The sequence below is a fragment of the Chroicocephalus ridibundus genome, chromosome 1 (genome assembly GCF_963924245.1).
Source record: "Chroicocephalus ridibundus chromosome 1, bChrRid1.1, whole genome shotgun sequence".
NCBI lineage: Eukaryota > Metazoa > Chordata > Aves > Charadriiformes > Laridae > Chroicocephalus > Chroicocephalus ridibundus.
In genome coordinates this window covers 62,278,751-62,293,817 of record NC_086284.1, presented here as the reverse complement: position 1 = coordinate 62,293,817, position 15,067 = coordinate 62,278,751, and the positions used below count along the sequence as shown (strand labels likewise).

At 37.5% G+C, this 15,067-nt stretch overlaps 2 protein-coding genes across 9 annotated transcripts in view; one reads left to right on the top strand and one right to left on the bottom strand.

Annotated features, from left to right (window-relative positions):
* The window catches only part of FGF14 (fibroblast growth factor 14), a 425,616-nt gene extending 412,296 nt beyond the window's left edge, over positions 1 to 13,320 (top strand). For 4 of the 6 annotated variants that reach the window (XM_063337122.1, XM_063337167.1, XM_063337151.1 and 1 more), the window contains 2 exons: positions 2,988 to 3,186; positions 6,162 to 13,319. In XM_063337122.1, coding sequence (XP_063193192.1) covers positions 2,988 to 3,186; positions 6,162 to 6,298 — 336 coding nt within the window. In that variant the 3' untranslated portion in view covers positions 6,299 to 13,319. Of the gene's footprint in view, positions 1 to 2,987; positions 3,187 to 6,161 lie in introns of all 6 variants that reach the window. The other 2 variants (XM_063337140.1, XM_063337131.1) reach the window with 1 other exon arrangement.
* A 255-nt stretch (positions 13,321 to 13,575) lies between these two features.
* The window catches only part of LOC134520519 (integrin beta-like protein 1), an 87,842-nt gene continuing 86,350 nt past the window's right edge, over positions 13,576 to 15,067 (bottom strand). For all 3 annotated transcript variants that reach the window (XM_063346228.1, XM_063346139.1, XM_063346056.1), the window contains one exon: positions 13,576 to 14,248. In XM_063346228.1, coding sequence (XP_063202298.1) covers positions 14,157 to 14,248 — 92 coding nt within the window. In that variant the 3' untranslated portion in view covers positions 13,576 to 14,156. The remainder of the gene's footprint in view (positions 14,249 to 15,067) is intronic.

Here is a 15,067-nt window from a genome sequence, read left to right as displayed (position 1 = left end):
GTTTTAGGTATATAGATGTAGATTTGCCCTAAGTACATGCAGAAACAGCATTTTAGGTGTCATGGCTGCTTTACTGGAGAAAATATAGGTGCTTACAGCTTTTCAGCCAGCTGAGATGGTGTCTGAGGCAAAGCTTTAGACATCACTCTTAACTTAGAAATATTCAGTCTCCACCTGAGCCCCAGGGAAAGTGCCCATTTCTGAGTAATTCTTTCCTCAGAGGAACTGGTGACTGCAGCTTAGCATAGTCATCACCAGGCGACTAATTTTCATTCATGAATGCTCCCTACATCAGTGGAGCTATTAGCTTGCTTTAAAGCAACATATATTTAAGTGACCTTTCTATTGAGAGTTTATCCCAGGCAGAATTGCATCCTAATATACTGGATGAAAGCAAACCCTGACCAAAGCTGTTACGCTACCCAGACATCTGGGGTAGGATAGCTGCAGTACTTTTAGGCAGAATCCAGTATTCAGGTTTGGCTCTTCCTCGGATGCCAAAAAAAAATTAGCAGATTATTTCTGTGCTTTTCATAGCTAGGAAATAGTAATGATGCCAGTTCGTCCAGTCTATCTGTCTGCATCCAAGAGTAGCCAGGTAATTGTGTTGACATAATCCATTTTTTTTGACCCGGTAAAGTAAGTGCCTACCACTTCATACGCTCTGCACTGTCAGAAACACTACTGTACGTGCCAAAGGCATGAGAGAGGAAAGAGCCAGGTTTGATTCAGAGGAGGGATATGATTTGAAGGAATCTTGTTTCAGTATCCTAATGGATATTGTTTGGGAAAACACACAAATAGCGTTTACAGGCAGCCAACCGTCTCTAGTATGGAGGAGCATGGAATGACAAACAGCTTTTGTTTATAACAAAAAAAAAAAAGTGAATATTGGCTAAGAGGTAGTGTTTATGGTAATTGAGCTTTACAAGGAAGTAAAACTTAGTGGGGAACACAGGGGGTAGCATTTGCAGTGAAGCAGGTAATAAGGAGAGCTGTGTAGGCATTTCCTGATTAGCATCTGCTGTTTCAACAGCCAAGGAACATGACTCGCATGTAAATGCCTGTGCTAGGCTTTAACAGGCATTCCCTCTAGCATGCCACCCTGCCTTCTCGTTTTATTTTGAGTCTCCTTGAGCCCTACTGTGATTTTGAAATCAGTGGAGGGGAAAGGAGAGTAACACAAACAACAGATGTCTTAAAGTCTTGGAACAGAGAGAGAAAAAGCCCTGTGGCAAAGGAGAAGGTGCAGTTGAGGTATTTCCTGTCATCAGCTGTCGGTGCCTCTGGAATAGACTGTATTTGTATTTCTGCATGTGTATGTAATAAATACAGCTGTGCACAGAGGTGGTAAAGAAGTGGTAGCGCAAAAAGATGGCCATTGCACACATTGGAGAATTTTTTTTTGCATCCTGTAAATGAGTGTGACCTATAGACACTAAGTGTGCTAGCTCACACAGAGAAAGCAACCTATTTTAGGGCAGGTTCGCAAATTATTTCCCAGCTGCTGCAGTAACTGCTTTTCATCTGTTGCTGGATAAAATACATTAATTCTTTTTGTTTGAGGTTAAAAGTTCCTCCATAATTGAGAAAGCAAATAGTATGCCTGGTATCCGTCAGGCAGCTTTGCTTACAGGTGGTAATTTAAGCCATGGCAATACAAATACTGTGCACCCCATCACGTTAGGAGAACTTGGTTGTGCACTGAGTGACATTTAGTACAGCTTCAGAAAAGCACTACATCTGTGCTTTCTGCTATGGGGAACTGTGTCTTTAAGGAGTTTGATTTCTAGACAAGAAACCTGTGAGAGTAACAGCTGTGAAGTTCTTACAATATATAGGCAGCTGGGGATGGCATAGAGACCCTGAAATCACGTTACCTGCTGAGTGTTAACTCAGTACTGCATGGGGCCAGGAGCAAAAAGAAATGGGAAAAGGGAAAAAAAAGGAAAATGCTGTGAATGGAGAAGTGAAAATATGAGATGTTTCCAGATTTTTTACTTCTTGGGAAAGAAGAACTTTGTGCTCTGAAAGCTTAGCAAGCCAGCTCCCACTTTCCCACATCTACCTCCTCCTTTAATGATGGGACTATCTTCCACAGGTTTCAGCAGATGGGTCCAAAGGCTGAAAATCACATTTGCACAGAATCCTGTTTTCTTGTGATATTTGAAATGTTATTTTATTTGCTTGATAACTTGCTGGGGTTCTTTTCCAAAGGATTTTGGTAAACTCTGTCTCAATATATGTTCACACTTTATTTTGTTACTGTTAATTGTGTTATTAAAAAAATAATAATAATTAATTAATTTGGCTACTCAGATCCAGAACTTTGTGCTTAGGTTAACTGTAGTAAAGAGTCTAGGACAACTGCACTGTTACTCAGTGTGACTTCTGGAAGCGTTACTGGTATTGGGATGAAGACCAAGGATGTCAATAGGAATTACATTTCTTTGTACGGAAATTTGTACATCAAAATAGTGTTTTCCTGGGGTGTTTAAGGCTGTGTGTACTCCAGGAAATTACGTATATTTTAATGTGTTGGCAGCAGTAATTTTTAAGTATCAAGTATTAGTTGTTATAAAGCATAGAGGGATTTTTTTTTCACTTAGTATAGTAAAACTGAACAACTGTTTTCTCAGTAATGCTATTTCATCATAGATTTTCTTATTCTTTACGAGAATATCCTAACAGAAAAATAAGCACAATAATAATTATTCCTGTATTTTATATAGTGTTTTTGTACCTGTGTTGCTTCCTCTGTACTTTGAAAATACACTAACCCTGTTGCACAGATGGGAAAACAGAGGCATCCATGGGAGGTGAAATCACTTCACCTGGAAGTCATCTCGAGGAAGATAGATCTCCTGGTCTCCAAGCAGAACCTTATTATAAGTCGTATCTTAAACTTATCAAGAGGTATTTGTAAGTTAACAAAACAGAAGCCGCACTTCAGAGATATCATTTAACATTTACTCTTCCTCCTACAGGAACTTTTTACACCGGAGTGCAAATTCAAGGAGTCAGTTTTTGAAAATTATTATGTAATCTACTCATCCATGCTCTACAGACAACAGGAGTCCGGGAGGGCCTGGTTCTTGGGGCTGAACAAAGAAGGGCAGGTCATGAAAGGAAACAGAGTGAAGAAAACAAAACCAGCAGCTCATTTTCTACCCAAGCCATTGGAAGGTAAGGCTCAGTCCCTCACTGGACGATCCTCCTATAAATCTTGTAAGAAGAAGAGGGAACGGTTTCTAAAGTACCTTTTGTGAATGTATGTGCCCTGCACAGGTTTTGTGCTTCGGCATAGTGATGCTAGAAAGGGCATTTGTAAAAGCATTTTTTCCAGGGATTAAGAGGTCATTTTGCAAGAAAAGAAATCTTTTGTGGAAGTGCATTGTGTTGTTTTTAAAATATTCTCTCGGTAGGGATAAAAGCTGTTGTGAGTCTTGCAGTGAGAAAATCGTCCTTTCATTAAGCAGAATGAAATAATGGATATTGTAGGATAATTGGGAGTTATAAAGGGAATGGATGAAATGTCAGCATTTCAAAGTAAAAGCTTTCTACTACAAAACACAAAGGTCTTTTTATAAAATAAATCATACTGTATTACTTGGCCAGTTGATGTAATGCACATAACTTGTGTAAGTTGGCCTTTAAACCAAGACAGAAGAAAATAAAAGTCATACTAACCTTGTACACTAAAATGATGTCACACTTCCTCTGAAAAATCATAGAATCATAGAATAGTTTGGTTTGGAAGGGACTTTTAAAGGTCATCTAGTCCAACCCCCCTGCAAGGAGCAGGGACATCTTCAACTAGATCAGGAGTCTCAGAGCCCTGTCCAATCTGACCTTGACTGTTTCCAGGGATGGGGCATCTACCACCTCTCTGGGCAACCTGTTCCAGTGTCTCACCACTCTGATGGTAAAAAATTTCTTCCTTATATCTAGTCTAAATTTCCCCTCTTACCTCTTGTCCTATCGCAGCAGGCCCTGCTGAAAAGTTTGTTCCCATCTTTCTTGTAAGCCCCCTTTAAGTGTTGAAAGGACACAATAAGGTCTCCCCAGAGCCTTCCCTTCTCCAGGCTGAACAACCCCAACTGTCTCAGCCTTTCCTCACAGGAGAGGTCCTCCTGAATGAATGAAATACATAGATTTATATCTTGGAACTTTTGGCCTTTATAAACCTGTGCTGATTTTTGCTTCTTGTCCTGATGGCGCTCCAAATTTCATTGATATTATTGCTACACATAGCCTCAGTTCTTCTGAAAAGTATCTCATTACTTAACATCTGAAAACACATACCTGAGGAATACTTTAGTTAGCAGTCCCATTTCTTTTAACGTTTTAACTTAAAATTTTTGATTAAAGAATCAGTTTGTTAAATGTTATAGAGTTTCATCGTAAGGAAATAATCTGAATAAGCCTATGTTTTAACTTCATATTTGAATTCAGGTTCATGCCTTTGTGCTTCCCATGTCTTGCAAAAGCTTACAGTAGTTTCATGAGCTCTTGACAATATTGACACTTTATATGTCGATCTCTTTATATTAAATTATAAGACTTGTAGGGAGGGAAAGCCAGTGCATTTTTAAAAGCAACATCAATTCTTGTAGATTAGGAAATAAGTGACTTCTTCATTAATCTTTGGATCATCAGACTCTATCAAAATAGCTTAGACAAGGCTTAGAAATAATTTGTTTTACATTGCCCATAAGAGTAATTAAATATGACAACTCTGCTATATAATTCCTTACTTTAAAGTTCCATTTCATGTTATTCAACTTAATATTTTTGTAGGTCACAGTGTTATTTCATCAGGCTCTTTTAATTAACCAGGAAAGCGTCCTAAACACAGTTATGGGGGCCCACTCTGAAGACATAGATCATAACCAGCCTTATGTACTCTAGAGAAGACATTTAATTTCAGACTTTCAGAAGCCATAAAAAGGATTTAGATTATGTCATTGGAGATGTTAGAACAAGTATTTGATTAGTTAATGATGCTATGGGGCCCTTCATGTTTATTATGAAACTTCACACCGTTGAAGATCAAGGTCAGTACTTTGATGCTCCTGCCTCCTACTCTAATTAGCCAAGGGACAAAGGGATTGTGCTCTCTATGGCAGCACACAGCCAGTCCCGAAATCATAGTGTGATGATTAATTCCTTTGACTGCTTTGACATCTCTTTTAATGTTGCTCTGATATAAATAAATGCTATTGAAGTTAGGTATAAGTGGAAATATTACCTGATTCAGTGACATGGAAAATTAAATTGAATTATCCAAGAGCATTAATCATTAAGGCAGCTTAATGCTGGAACTGTGTAATTGAACACATGTATTTTCCTCAAAGGATTTAAAGTGGTTAGATAGGGACTGAAGGCCAGGGGCAAACTTCTAATTCCTCTAAGAATTCAGTTAATAGTTTAATTTGGAGTTTTCTGCACTTCTATGTTCAGTGGAGATCAGTGGCTACTACATACATTTTTGGAAAGGATAAATTAAAAAACCTAAATCTCTGGTGTACTCTCCGCATTGCTGTCCTGGACATTTCTTCAGTACACACCTGAAGAGATCATGGCCTTGCTCCTCAGATTTGGGAGACAGATGTACAAATAATTTTGTAGAACTGGCCCCAAGACTAGTCTTGCAACCCTAACAATTCTATGATTCTATGACTAAAAAAACCCACTTAAGTCTAGACAACTGTATTGTATAATCTCATTTGTTAAAAACCATTTGTCTCATCTCTTATGTTTTACTTCTAGAAACTTGCAGAATATTTATTTAAGGGGGGTGTATATATATATACATATGTGTCTATGTCTTTGCACGTTTTTGTGTGTCTGCCTCATGCAAAGACAGAAGAGTAGTTTTTCATTTCCGAGGCTTCTATAGTTTCCATTAAACAAGCAAGCATACAGTTTCCTACTGTGTTTAAGTCAGATACACAAGAAGTGTGAAATTTGGAGAATCAAACAAAGCTATCAGTCAAGCAAAACAAGTGTCTGCCAATGTAAAAAGTTTTCCTCACGTGCAACAGGAACATGGATTATATTACAATATCAGTTATTGTAGAAAATTAATCCTACTTGAGATGAGGTCTTAAATGAGATGTATTCTTAAAAATGTCTCTCCTCTTCTCTTCTCCCTGCAGTTGCCATGTATCGAGAACCATCTTTGCATGATATCGGAGAAACAGTGCCAAAGGCTGGGGTAACTCCAAGTAAAAGCACAAGTGCATCTGCAATAATGAATGGCGGCAAACCAGTTACCAAGAGTAAGACGACATAGCCAGATCCTCACAGGTGTTGTGACTTACTGAGTCCCGAGTACAGTTGAGCGATTTATCCGTGCCAGACTTCCCCTCTGCAGTGTCTGTGGATCAGCTTGCGGCACGTCACAGACCTGCCCGTTGCTGTTTCTGAACTGAGTTGTTGCCAGCGGATAAAGCTCAACGTGTAGCTCCACCCACAACAAGAAGACACCTGGATGAACCAGCTAAACTCAGACCATGGAATGCCCTACCAGATATTGGAATGCCTTTTTAATATCTTTTCTGTGACTGTGACACTTCATGTGAATGACATACTTCACAAGTACACTTGATACCTTGCCTGCTGACAATTGCCCATAATCCCTTTTTGAGTCCAGTTTCAGCAAAATCCATGTGTTTAAGTTCTATTTTGTAGCACACAAATAATCAAGTAATTTCTAGTTAGATGCTGTAAACCTGTGCTATTTATGGATTTCTCTTCTTCCCTTTTTTATAAGGCTGCTCGCTCCACTGTCTGTGACCTTTTGCAGGGATTGTGTTTCTCTATAACTTAATTGTTGCCGGTGGCTTAGTTTTGAAAGCAATCAGGGAATCAGGAAGCCTTCAAAAATCTATTATTACAAATTATATCTATAAAGAATAGGATTGTTGTCTCTGGCTTACAATATTGATTAAATGTGAATACTCTTTAGTAACAGATACTGTGCTTCTGAGGTTGGCGTTATAGTGGAGGGAAGAGTGTCAAACACAACCAAGGGGAAGTTTTCTGAAACGAGTGTTTGGCATCCCCCTATAGTTTCTTTTTGTGTGTGTGTTTTATACATATCACAGGCTTACTGGTAATGGTAACATTTGCCTTGCCCAGCGAGCAAGACCCACTCATTTTTGGGAAAGTGGGTCCAAAGAATTTTGTAGGCCTTGTAGGCCTGAATTAAGGCTCATTTCTCATCTACTAAATCTTCATTGTTTGAAAAACAACCACCACCAATACAAAAAAATAAAAATATAAGACTAACCAGAATTGCGCTACCTAAATCCATTTCAAATATAATCCTTTCCTGTTTTTAAGGAACTGAACTTAATGCCATTGTTATTTTTGGCTGAATCCCACACTTACTTAGCAAAGCATGGGCAAGGATGTTGTTGTGTTCTTTTTTGCAGCACCAATGCAAAGGGTAGTTACAAATTATAGTTTAATATTTCTGGTGTTTTAAAGAAAAAAAGTTTTAAAACTGGACATATTACAAAACTTTATTTTTATTTTTAGCTAAGCATGCAAAGCCCGGTCCTATGTATCTCACTGGTATCCCAGTACGTACCTCCACCCAGCTTCCTAGGATAATACGCCCACCAAATTGCTAGATTGAAGGTGCCTTGCCTTGATCTCTGTATACTGTACTTTCTCCTACATGAACCTAGAAGAAATCAAAAGCATTATAAAATTGAAGCCTTGGATCATATTACCAGAAACACGATCAACACTTTGAGTTTGTCACTTGTGAACAATTAAACCAATGCGTGGGGCCGGGGGGGGGAAGGGGAAGATTTAGAGAATGCCACAGAGATGCCACTGAAGTGTTGCACACTTAGTCACAGGCTTTCAAAAGACTAAAAATATGGGTATTCTCTGTATGCTTAAGAAGGTATTTGTTTCTCAGAAAGGGCAACAAGGACCAAACCGTACCTCAGTCTGGAAAACTGTGTGGCAACACTCTCTTGGCCTCTTGATGTTACCTTGATATTTATAGAAGAAAAAAAAAAAAAGAAAAAGAGGAAATCATCCATTCCTTTTTTAGCATTGTATTTCTGGCAATTTGTTTTATCACATCTTTGTGCTGAAGCCCCTAACAGAGACCGCTGGTTATTTCAAACTCCCTGTCTGCTCAGCTGAACAACTGATTCAGTTTGAATCAACTCTTCATGATAGTTCTGTTTTTATAAGCAACATTTAGTGCACTCTTCAAGGAGGCTACTGTAAAGCTGCTAAATTCTAGATAAACTTTTGGGTTTTTTTCCCCTTAGACCAGACTTTCTTGTTTATATATGTAATATGAGAACAGCAAGCTAACACTTGATGTTGGGTCTTTCTGGGGAGGGAATGAGTAAAGCATGAAGCCCACTATCCATGTAAAGAAAAAAAACAAACCAAACCTACTCTAATACTGTGATGAAAATGCAAAGAAACATTGACTTAGACTGTGCCCTTGCCTGCTAGCACTATATATGTGTGTGTAGGAAAAACAACACTTTATCAAAAACTTCGGTGCCCCCTTCTCATCCCGTCTGGTCCAGTGGGATCTGTGCACCACCCCTGAGAAAACAGAACCAAACCAAAGCAACTCACGTGGTGAGCTGGGGGCTTTCTCTGCATCTGGAGGACCCATGGGAGACCTTGACGTTGTCCTGTCTGCCGGGTCCCTGGGGAGGCCCCAGGCTTTCCTACAACTATAAGAGGAGCACTTCATAATATTTTGAGTAAGATGAAGGCTCCATTCTGTCTCAGCTGAATTTCATTAGAGTTCATGAGGAGGGAATACGTGTGTTCATGTTCCATCCAGCCGTCTTTTTACTCTTGCAGTGTAAGAACCCAGGGAGAGACAGGGCTGGAGACCTGGCTGAGCCATGCAAGGGGGTTCTGCTTCATGGCCGGCTGCTACATAAGTATTGTTTTCAACATTAAACTTTTTATCCTGGGTAGTTATGGTCTGCAAACCAGTTGGAGGGGGGCTATAATTCAGGCCAGATTTAATTTTTGTAAGCAGTTAGTGCATACTGGAAATACAGCATTTTTCTTATTATTTTCTGGTTTTGTTTCTATGGGATAAATCTGTATGTGTGTTTAATCCAATGAATAGATGTCCTAAAAATATTTTTTCTACAATCTGTTTCAACATAGCAAAGGGGTCTTTGTGCTTTGTTTCCTCCCTTTAATTTTGTCTCTTGTCTCATCTGTTGCATGGGAAGAGGATGGCAAGGATGAACTGCATGTAGTAGGCTGTGTCTATCAAAGAACTGTTGGTCTGTATTACTAAATTTACATACATATATGCAAAGAGTTTGTCTGCATTGTACAGTTTGTGTTTATTCTTATTTGTTGTATACACAGATTCAACATGATGAATAAAACATTTATATGAAGGCATACCGGAAAACAACAAAAAAGTTTATGTAAGAAGTAGACTGTGCAAAACATCATTGCACTGGCCACAGGATGGTGAAACGTCATGTAAATAGGTTGGCAAACTCAGTTCTCCCCTTTTACCATGCCAAAGAAAATTTTAGCTCCTTAATATAATACCTCTCTTGCTGTTCTCCAGGATGAGACTTCACCATTTTCTTCCCTCTAAAATTAATTTTGCCGTTGAGTGAAAGCTGTTTTCAACTGTCTGTTACTGCTAAAGTACTGTATAGTAAACCTGATGGAATCAATTTGTATTTACAGATTGGGTTTTTTGTACTTACATGTCCAGCTGTCTGTGAATCTGCAGCGTTCCAGATCTTTTGCATGCTTGCTTTGTATTTTGTTCTTCTTCTGGGTTTTATCTAATCTCTGAGAGACTGTTTGCACAGCAATCCAAGCTCATTTTACCATTTCATACGTTAACACTGCATATAGTCATTATCTCTTTCCTTTTTTTTTTTAATCTGTATTTTAGCTACAGTTCTATTTGACAAAATCAGTCACACCTGCAAAGTTTTAGAAATCCAGATTTACGTAGATACAAACTACTTCAACAAACCACCATTTTGTTGTACTTCAAAAATTTTATAAATACACAAGAATCCTTATGAGATTGCTCACATCATAGAGCCTATAGAAAGGCGTCTATAGCTTTTAAGTGCTTTGTAGTCGACATAACACAGCTTTTGCTTAATTTGCTGGGGTTTTAGCCACTGTCTAATAATTTTTCAATATACTGCCATTTTCATAAACTTTAACTTGTGTAGAGTCAGGTTGGTTCTTAACAAAACTCCTCCCCCCCAAATATAAAGTAAGGCAATTCACTTTGACTATGGTACGTACCATAGTCAACAACACTAAGAACTCTGACTTTTTTATATATATATTGTGAAACTTTTTCTCTTGGTTTAAAACCCCTGTAAACAATGAGGTATGAAAGCAGGCAGTTCGGTCCACGCATTAAAAGTGTGTCTTGCTGATACATCTGTTTATTGGTATAAAGAAGAAATTATTCATCTCCATTCAAATGGGAATGCAAGTAAAATTAGACTAAGGAAGTTATCTTTCTTTTAAATGCCCCCTTAGATAAACTCATATTTTGTGCAATGCATTTCAAAATGTCTAATAACAAGGTGGGGGAGTGGTGGTGATGACTAACGCAAATGCTATGACTTATTTTTAAAGATGTAGTAAAATTTTTGTTCTGTCACCTAGTCACAGAAATATTTAACTTAGCTTTCTTCATCCCGGTATCATTTAGGTGTATCATTTAGCTAGAAAGTGAGATGTCATTCTGTAAAGAAGCAAGGGCAGAGCACCAGAAATGCCAGAGCAGGTACATGATTAAATGTTCATCAATGTGTTTCTAAAAGAGAGTATGGCCAGGGAAAAAAGGATCACAAGTAGGTTAATAATTTATACAAGCAAATCAATCCACAGCTGTTTTATAGATGATATTATAGATACGTTGTATACAATAGGCATAATCCTGCAAGTCTATTGTAGAAGCATTTGGCCCACTTCTGGGTTGTGTTCTTTGTCTCATAAGAAGAAAGCAAGGCTGCAGTATCTGTTGTTCATAAGGTTCATCAATCCAGCCAGTACAAAATCACCGTTTATCCCATTATTTTTTCTTTTACCACCTAGAACTGCCTTTTGCCACAGGCCTGGAAGAATATCTTTAAAGTCACTAGGTATGGAAGAATCAAGCAGTATGGCTCGCTCCCTTATGCCTCTTCCTGCTTTTACAGTTTATGTAGCTGGAATTCCCGTTGCAGGGTGTGAGGTGTAAAATCGCAATTTATTAATATAGCTATTATTTTTGCGTATGTGGAATAATAATCTTATTCCTTCCAATCTCATTTTTCTAGTGAGGAAATGAGCCACAGAACAGATCTGCTGGGAGTTACATCACCAGTTACCTCAGCATGAAGAGCAGGGGGAATGTTTAAGCAACATTATAAGAAACAGAATAAAAATAGGAAAGGAATTTATGTATACACTATATTTTAGTAGTCTTAGTTAATACTTTAAGGTTTATAGCGATAGCACCATTTTGTTCGATAATTTACATTTTAATGAACCACTGACAGTAGCTGTCTTAGAATACCCTTTCCACGCGTACCTTAACAAACAACTTGGATAACACTTTTTGAAATGTTATGGCTATGTAATCCATCCAGTAGCCAAAGTATTGGAGTTGATTGGGTTTTTTTTAAAAAAAGTTCTAAACAGAAATCAGAATCATCTTACACTCTTTAAGTATGTAAATTTAAAATGAAAGAAAATTACAAAGTTAAATGCATCAAATATGACATTGCAACCCTCTAAAGAATTGTTCTTTTGTCTATGAATAAGAATACCTGAAATACCACGGCTGATCTACAGTATATATAGATCTGCTTATCATGCCAAGAAACAAGACAAAAACATCTACTGAACCCAGATGAGAGTTTTGATTACCTAGTATTTTCTTATCACAGTACTAAATACAAACGGAAGGAAATCAAGGAAAATTTTGTATCTTTCTCTGATCGATCTCTGATTCAGTAGATTAATGTATATGTGAAAAACCACTGATTATAAGATGATCCAGGTTAGTGGTATTCATAAATATAAATAAAACCAACAATCTGTGCTCTCCAGACACCAGGGTTGACAAAATGCCTCTATGTTAAAATTTAAGAAAATATTCCTGCTAAGCTCTACGGAGTTTAAGGGTTATAAGTATAAAATATAAACTATAATTTCAAGATTAATTTTACAGTGAAGATTCTTTATGCTGTATCAATACATTTTAGAACTCTGCCTGATATTTTTCTGAAAAGAGAGCAGCTAGCAGCTTTGGGATGTATGTCTCGTTATTTACCTGCATAACTTCAATATAAGTTATGCATGGATATTTGGTGATTATACTCCCTGAGAACACGGGTTTCACAAGCTTCATTTTTAGAAAAAAAGAATCCAGGTTAAGGAAAAAGAATTGGGTAAGAGAAAGAGCAAGCTACGTGGGAAGGGGGGATAATAAAAGTGATTAAATAAACTCATTCAAATTTTTTGCATTCTACTACATGTTCTGTACCATTGTATTTTCCTATTTCAAAATTGTCCTTTCGAAAAGAAAACTAATTTCTAGACTAATAATGGAAATACCTTTTTTGGTTGATCTGTAGTTCCCTTATTTCTGAACCATGTACCTCTTCGAAAATCAGGACCTTGGCACCTAAATCATGATGTTCCAATTTGGTATTAAAAAGAAATATTTTCCAGCCATTTAAGCAATTTCTTGCTCAATCATGGTTTCACAAAATGTAAACACTTTTGAAACTAAAATGTATGTATCTTTTTTTGCTCTAAAGAATTCAAGGGCTGCCAAATCTACATGTACAAAAAAAAATAAATACGAGACTCATATGTAAATAAGTTAGGGAAGTCCCAATAGTTGTGCATCGTTCATAACTCAATGTGAATTTCACACTGAGCAGCATTTCACCATTGGAAAATAAAAATAAAATTTTTGTTCATACCACTGCTTTGTTTGTATTTACTGTATTAAAAGTTTAATTACTTTGTTGCCTTTGTCTGAACACCTTTGGCTGAGACCAGGCTACCGCGTAGCATGGCTGATTTTTCCAGTCAGTTGACCTTCAGGCTCCCCACTTCTATAAAAGCAGTTAAATTCAATGAATACCATGTGTGACAGTGCAATCTGTTCCAAACAGTGATTTCTAATAGCATACAGAATTGTCATCCTGAAAGTTATTAGTATAACAAATTTTCATTTGCTTTACTTTTAAGAGGACTCGGCAACTGTACATACATAGAATAGTATGAGAAAAGTACATATGAATTGCAGGATACATATTCAGAATAGGTAATCATACATTTATATCTTTATTAGTTTCATTCCTTACACTCCTATAGGTTATGTATTTGAAAGTATCGTAGTATGTAGACGAGATAACCGACTTGCTCACACATTAACCACGGAAACTAAGAAATTCTCTTGTGGACAGGGGTCCGTTCAAACATTTTGGGTCTTCGGTCTGTGGTTGTCAGGTAATTGGACCTCAGTTATATAAATACAATTCTTTGACCAAATTAAATATCATTAATATTTTTATAAGCTTCTTTACAGCTTCTCTCAATTTATGAGCTGGTGCCTAATAGGGAGTTTTAGAAAGAAAAAAGGGCCAAACAATGTATTTGTCAAACACCATAAAAATAATCAAATTAATAATTTGGCAAATATTCAACTAGTGCTACTCTTCTACAGGAATATTGTTGCGTACTGATATGGAGAGGTGACAACCAAGCAAATAATGTTAAAAAAAAAAAAAAGGCTTTCTTACACCTTTTCCAAAAGTTGCTTAAGAAATAGGCGTTATGGATGTAATCTCAGTCCCATTGAATTTCTCAAAAAACTCTGGAGAAGTTCCACAGGGCCGGTATTTTATGACTTTACCTTTTTGAGCTTGGACTGTCCTGCTCCCAAAGCATTTTTCATTTTTTTTCTTTTAGTTTTGTCATGCATTTCTGTAAGGAGCAGGCCCTCAAACGAGCGTTCTAAAGTATTTACACCCATGTACGTGTGCGTGCATGCACACCCACACACTGAGTACCTCTGAAATTAAATGTTCTAGCAGCCTAAAGAAAAATAAACAAAAAACCTCCTCATTCTTTGATGTCCTTTGTTAAGGGTATTCTCTCCCCAGCCAGATTTCACAAGCATTTCCATTCCATCCTTCCCAGCACTCACAGTTTCCACAGTTACAAACACCATTGCCTGGAACGAAATGAATAAAGGGCAATTATCATAATAGAAATGTACTACATTAAAATGTGTTCTATGGGAAGGAAAAAGCCATGCTAAAGTAGTTGCACTGTTCCTTTATTGTTCCCCCACCCTTTTTTTTTTTTTCCTTTGGAAGGAAACAATTACTGTACCATTGCATTAAGAAGCCACCCCAAACCTACAGTTGCAAAGGTTTAACAGCATTCTCTCAATAATTCCATCAGCAGAACTGCAAAAATTATGGTTATGCCACCACTATTTGTACCCAACTGTTGAGGCTCAGTGTTCACACTGTACCGCCAGGTAGAAGGAAAAACAAGATTATTTTTAACTACTATGCAAAAAGAAAAAGCTGTAAAAAGTTGCGAAGAGAATAGCAATAAGAACCTCACTCAACATGAAAAACTTAAATCTAAATTCTCAGAAGTGCTATGCAAATAAATAATATCTCAAACTCTCTATTAGATGAAAAATGTGTTGGCCCTAAAGTACTGAGTCCCATATTTTCATTTTATTTCAATATTTTTCATGACTCCTGCATGCTCAGCTTGAGACCTTTAAGCCTGGGTTTCCAGTTTGAGCTCCTCTTCCTACTGACCTTATGAAGATACGTGAATAGCCACCGCAGCTGGAGATAAGGCTCCTGTTGCCTCTACACTGGCCACTTGCCCCCAGCAGAGAACCCTTGCTAATAGGGCTAGCTGGAAGACACAATTTACTAGTGTCAGCCCTCCCACTCCCCCTCTCATCGGCTTGCAGATTTCCTCCCCGTCTAATAATTGCTCAGCAGAGATTTTCTAAAATTAAGAT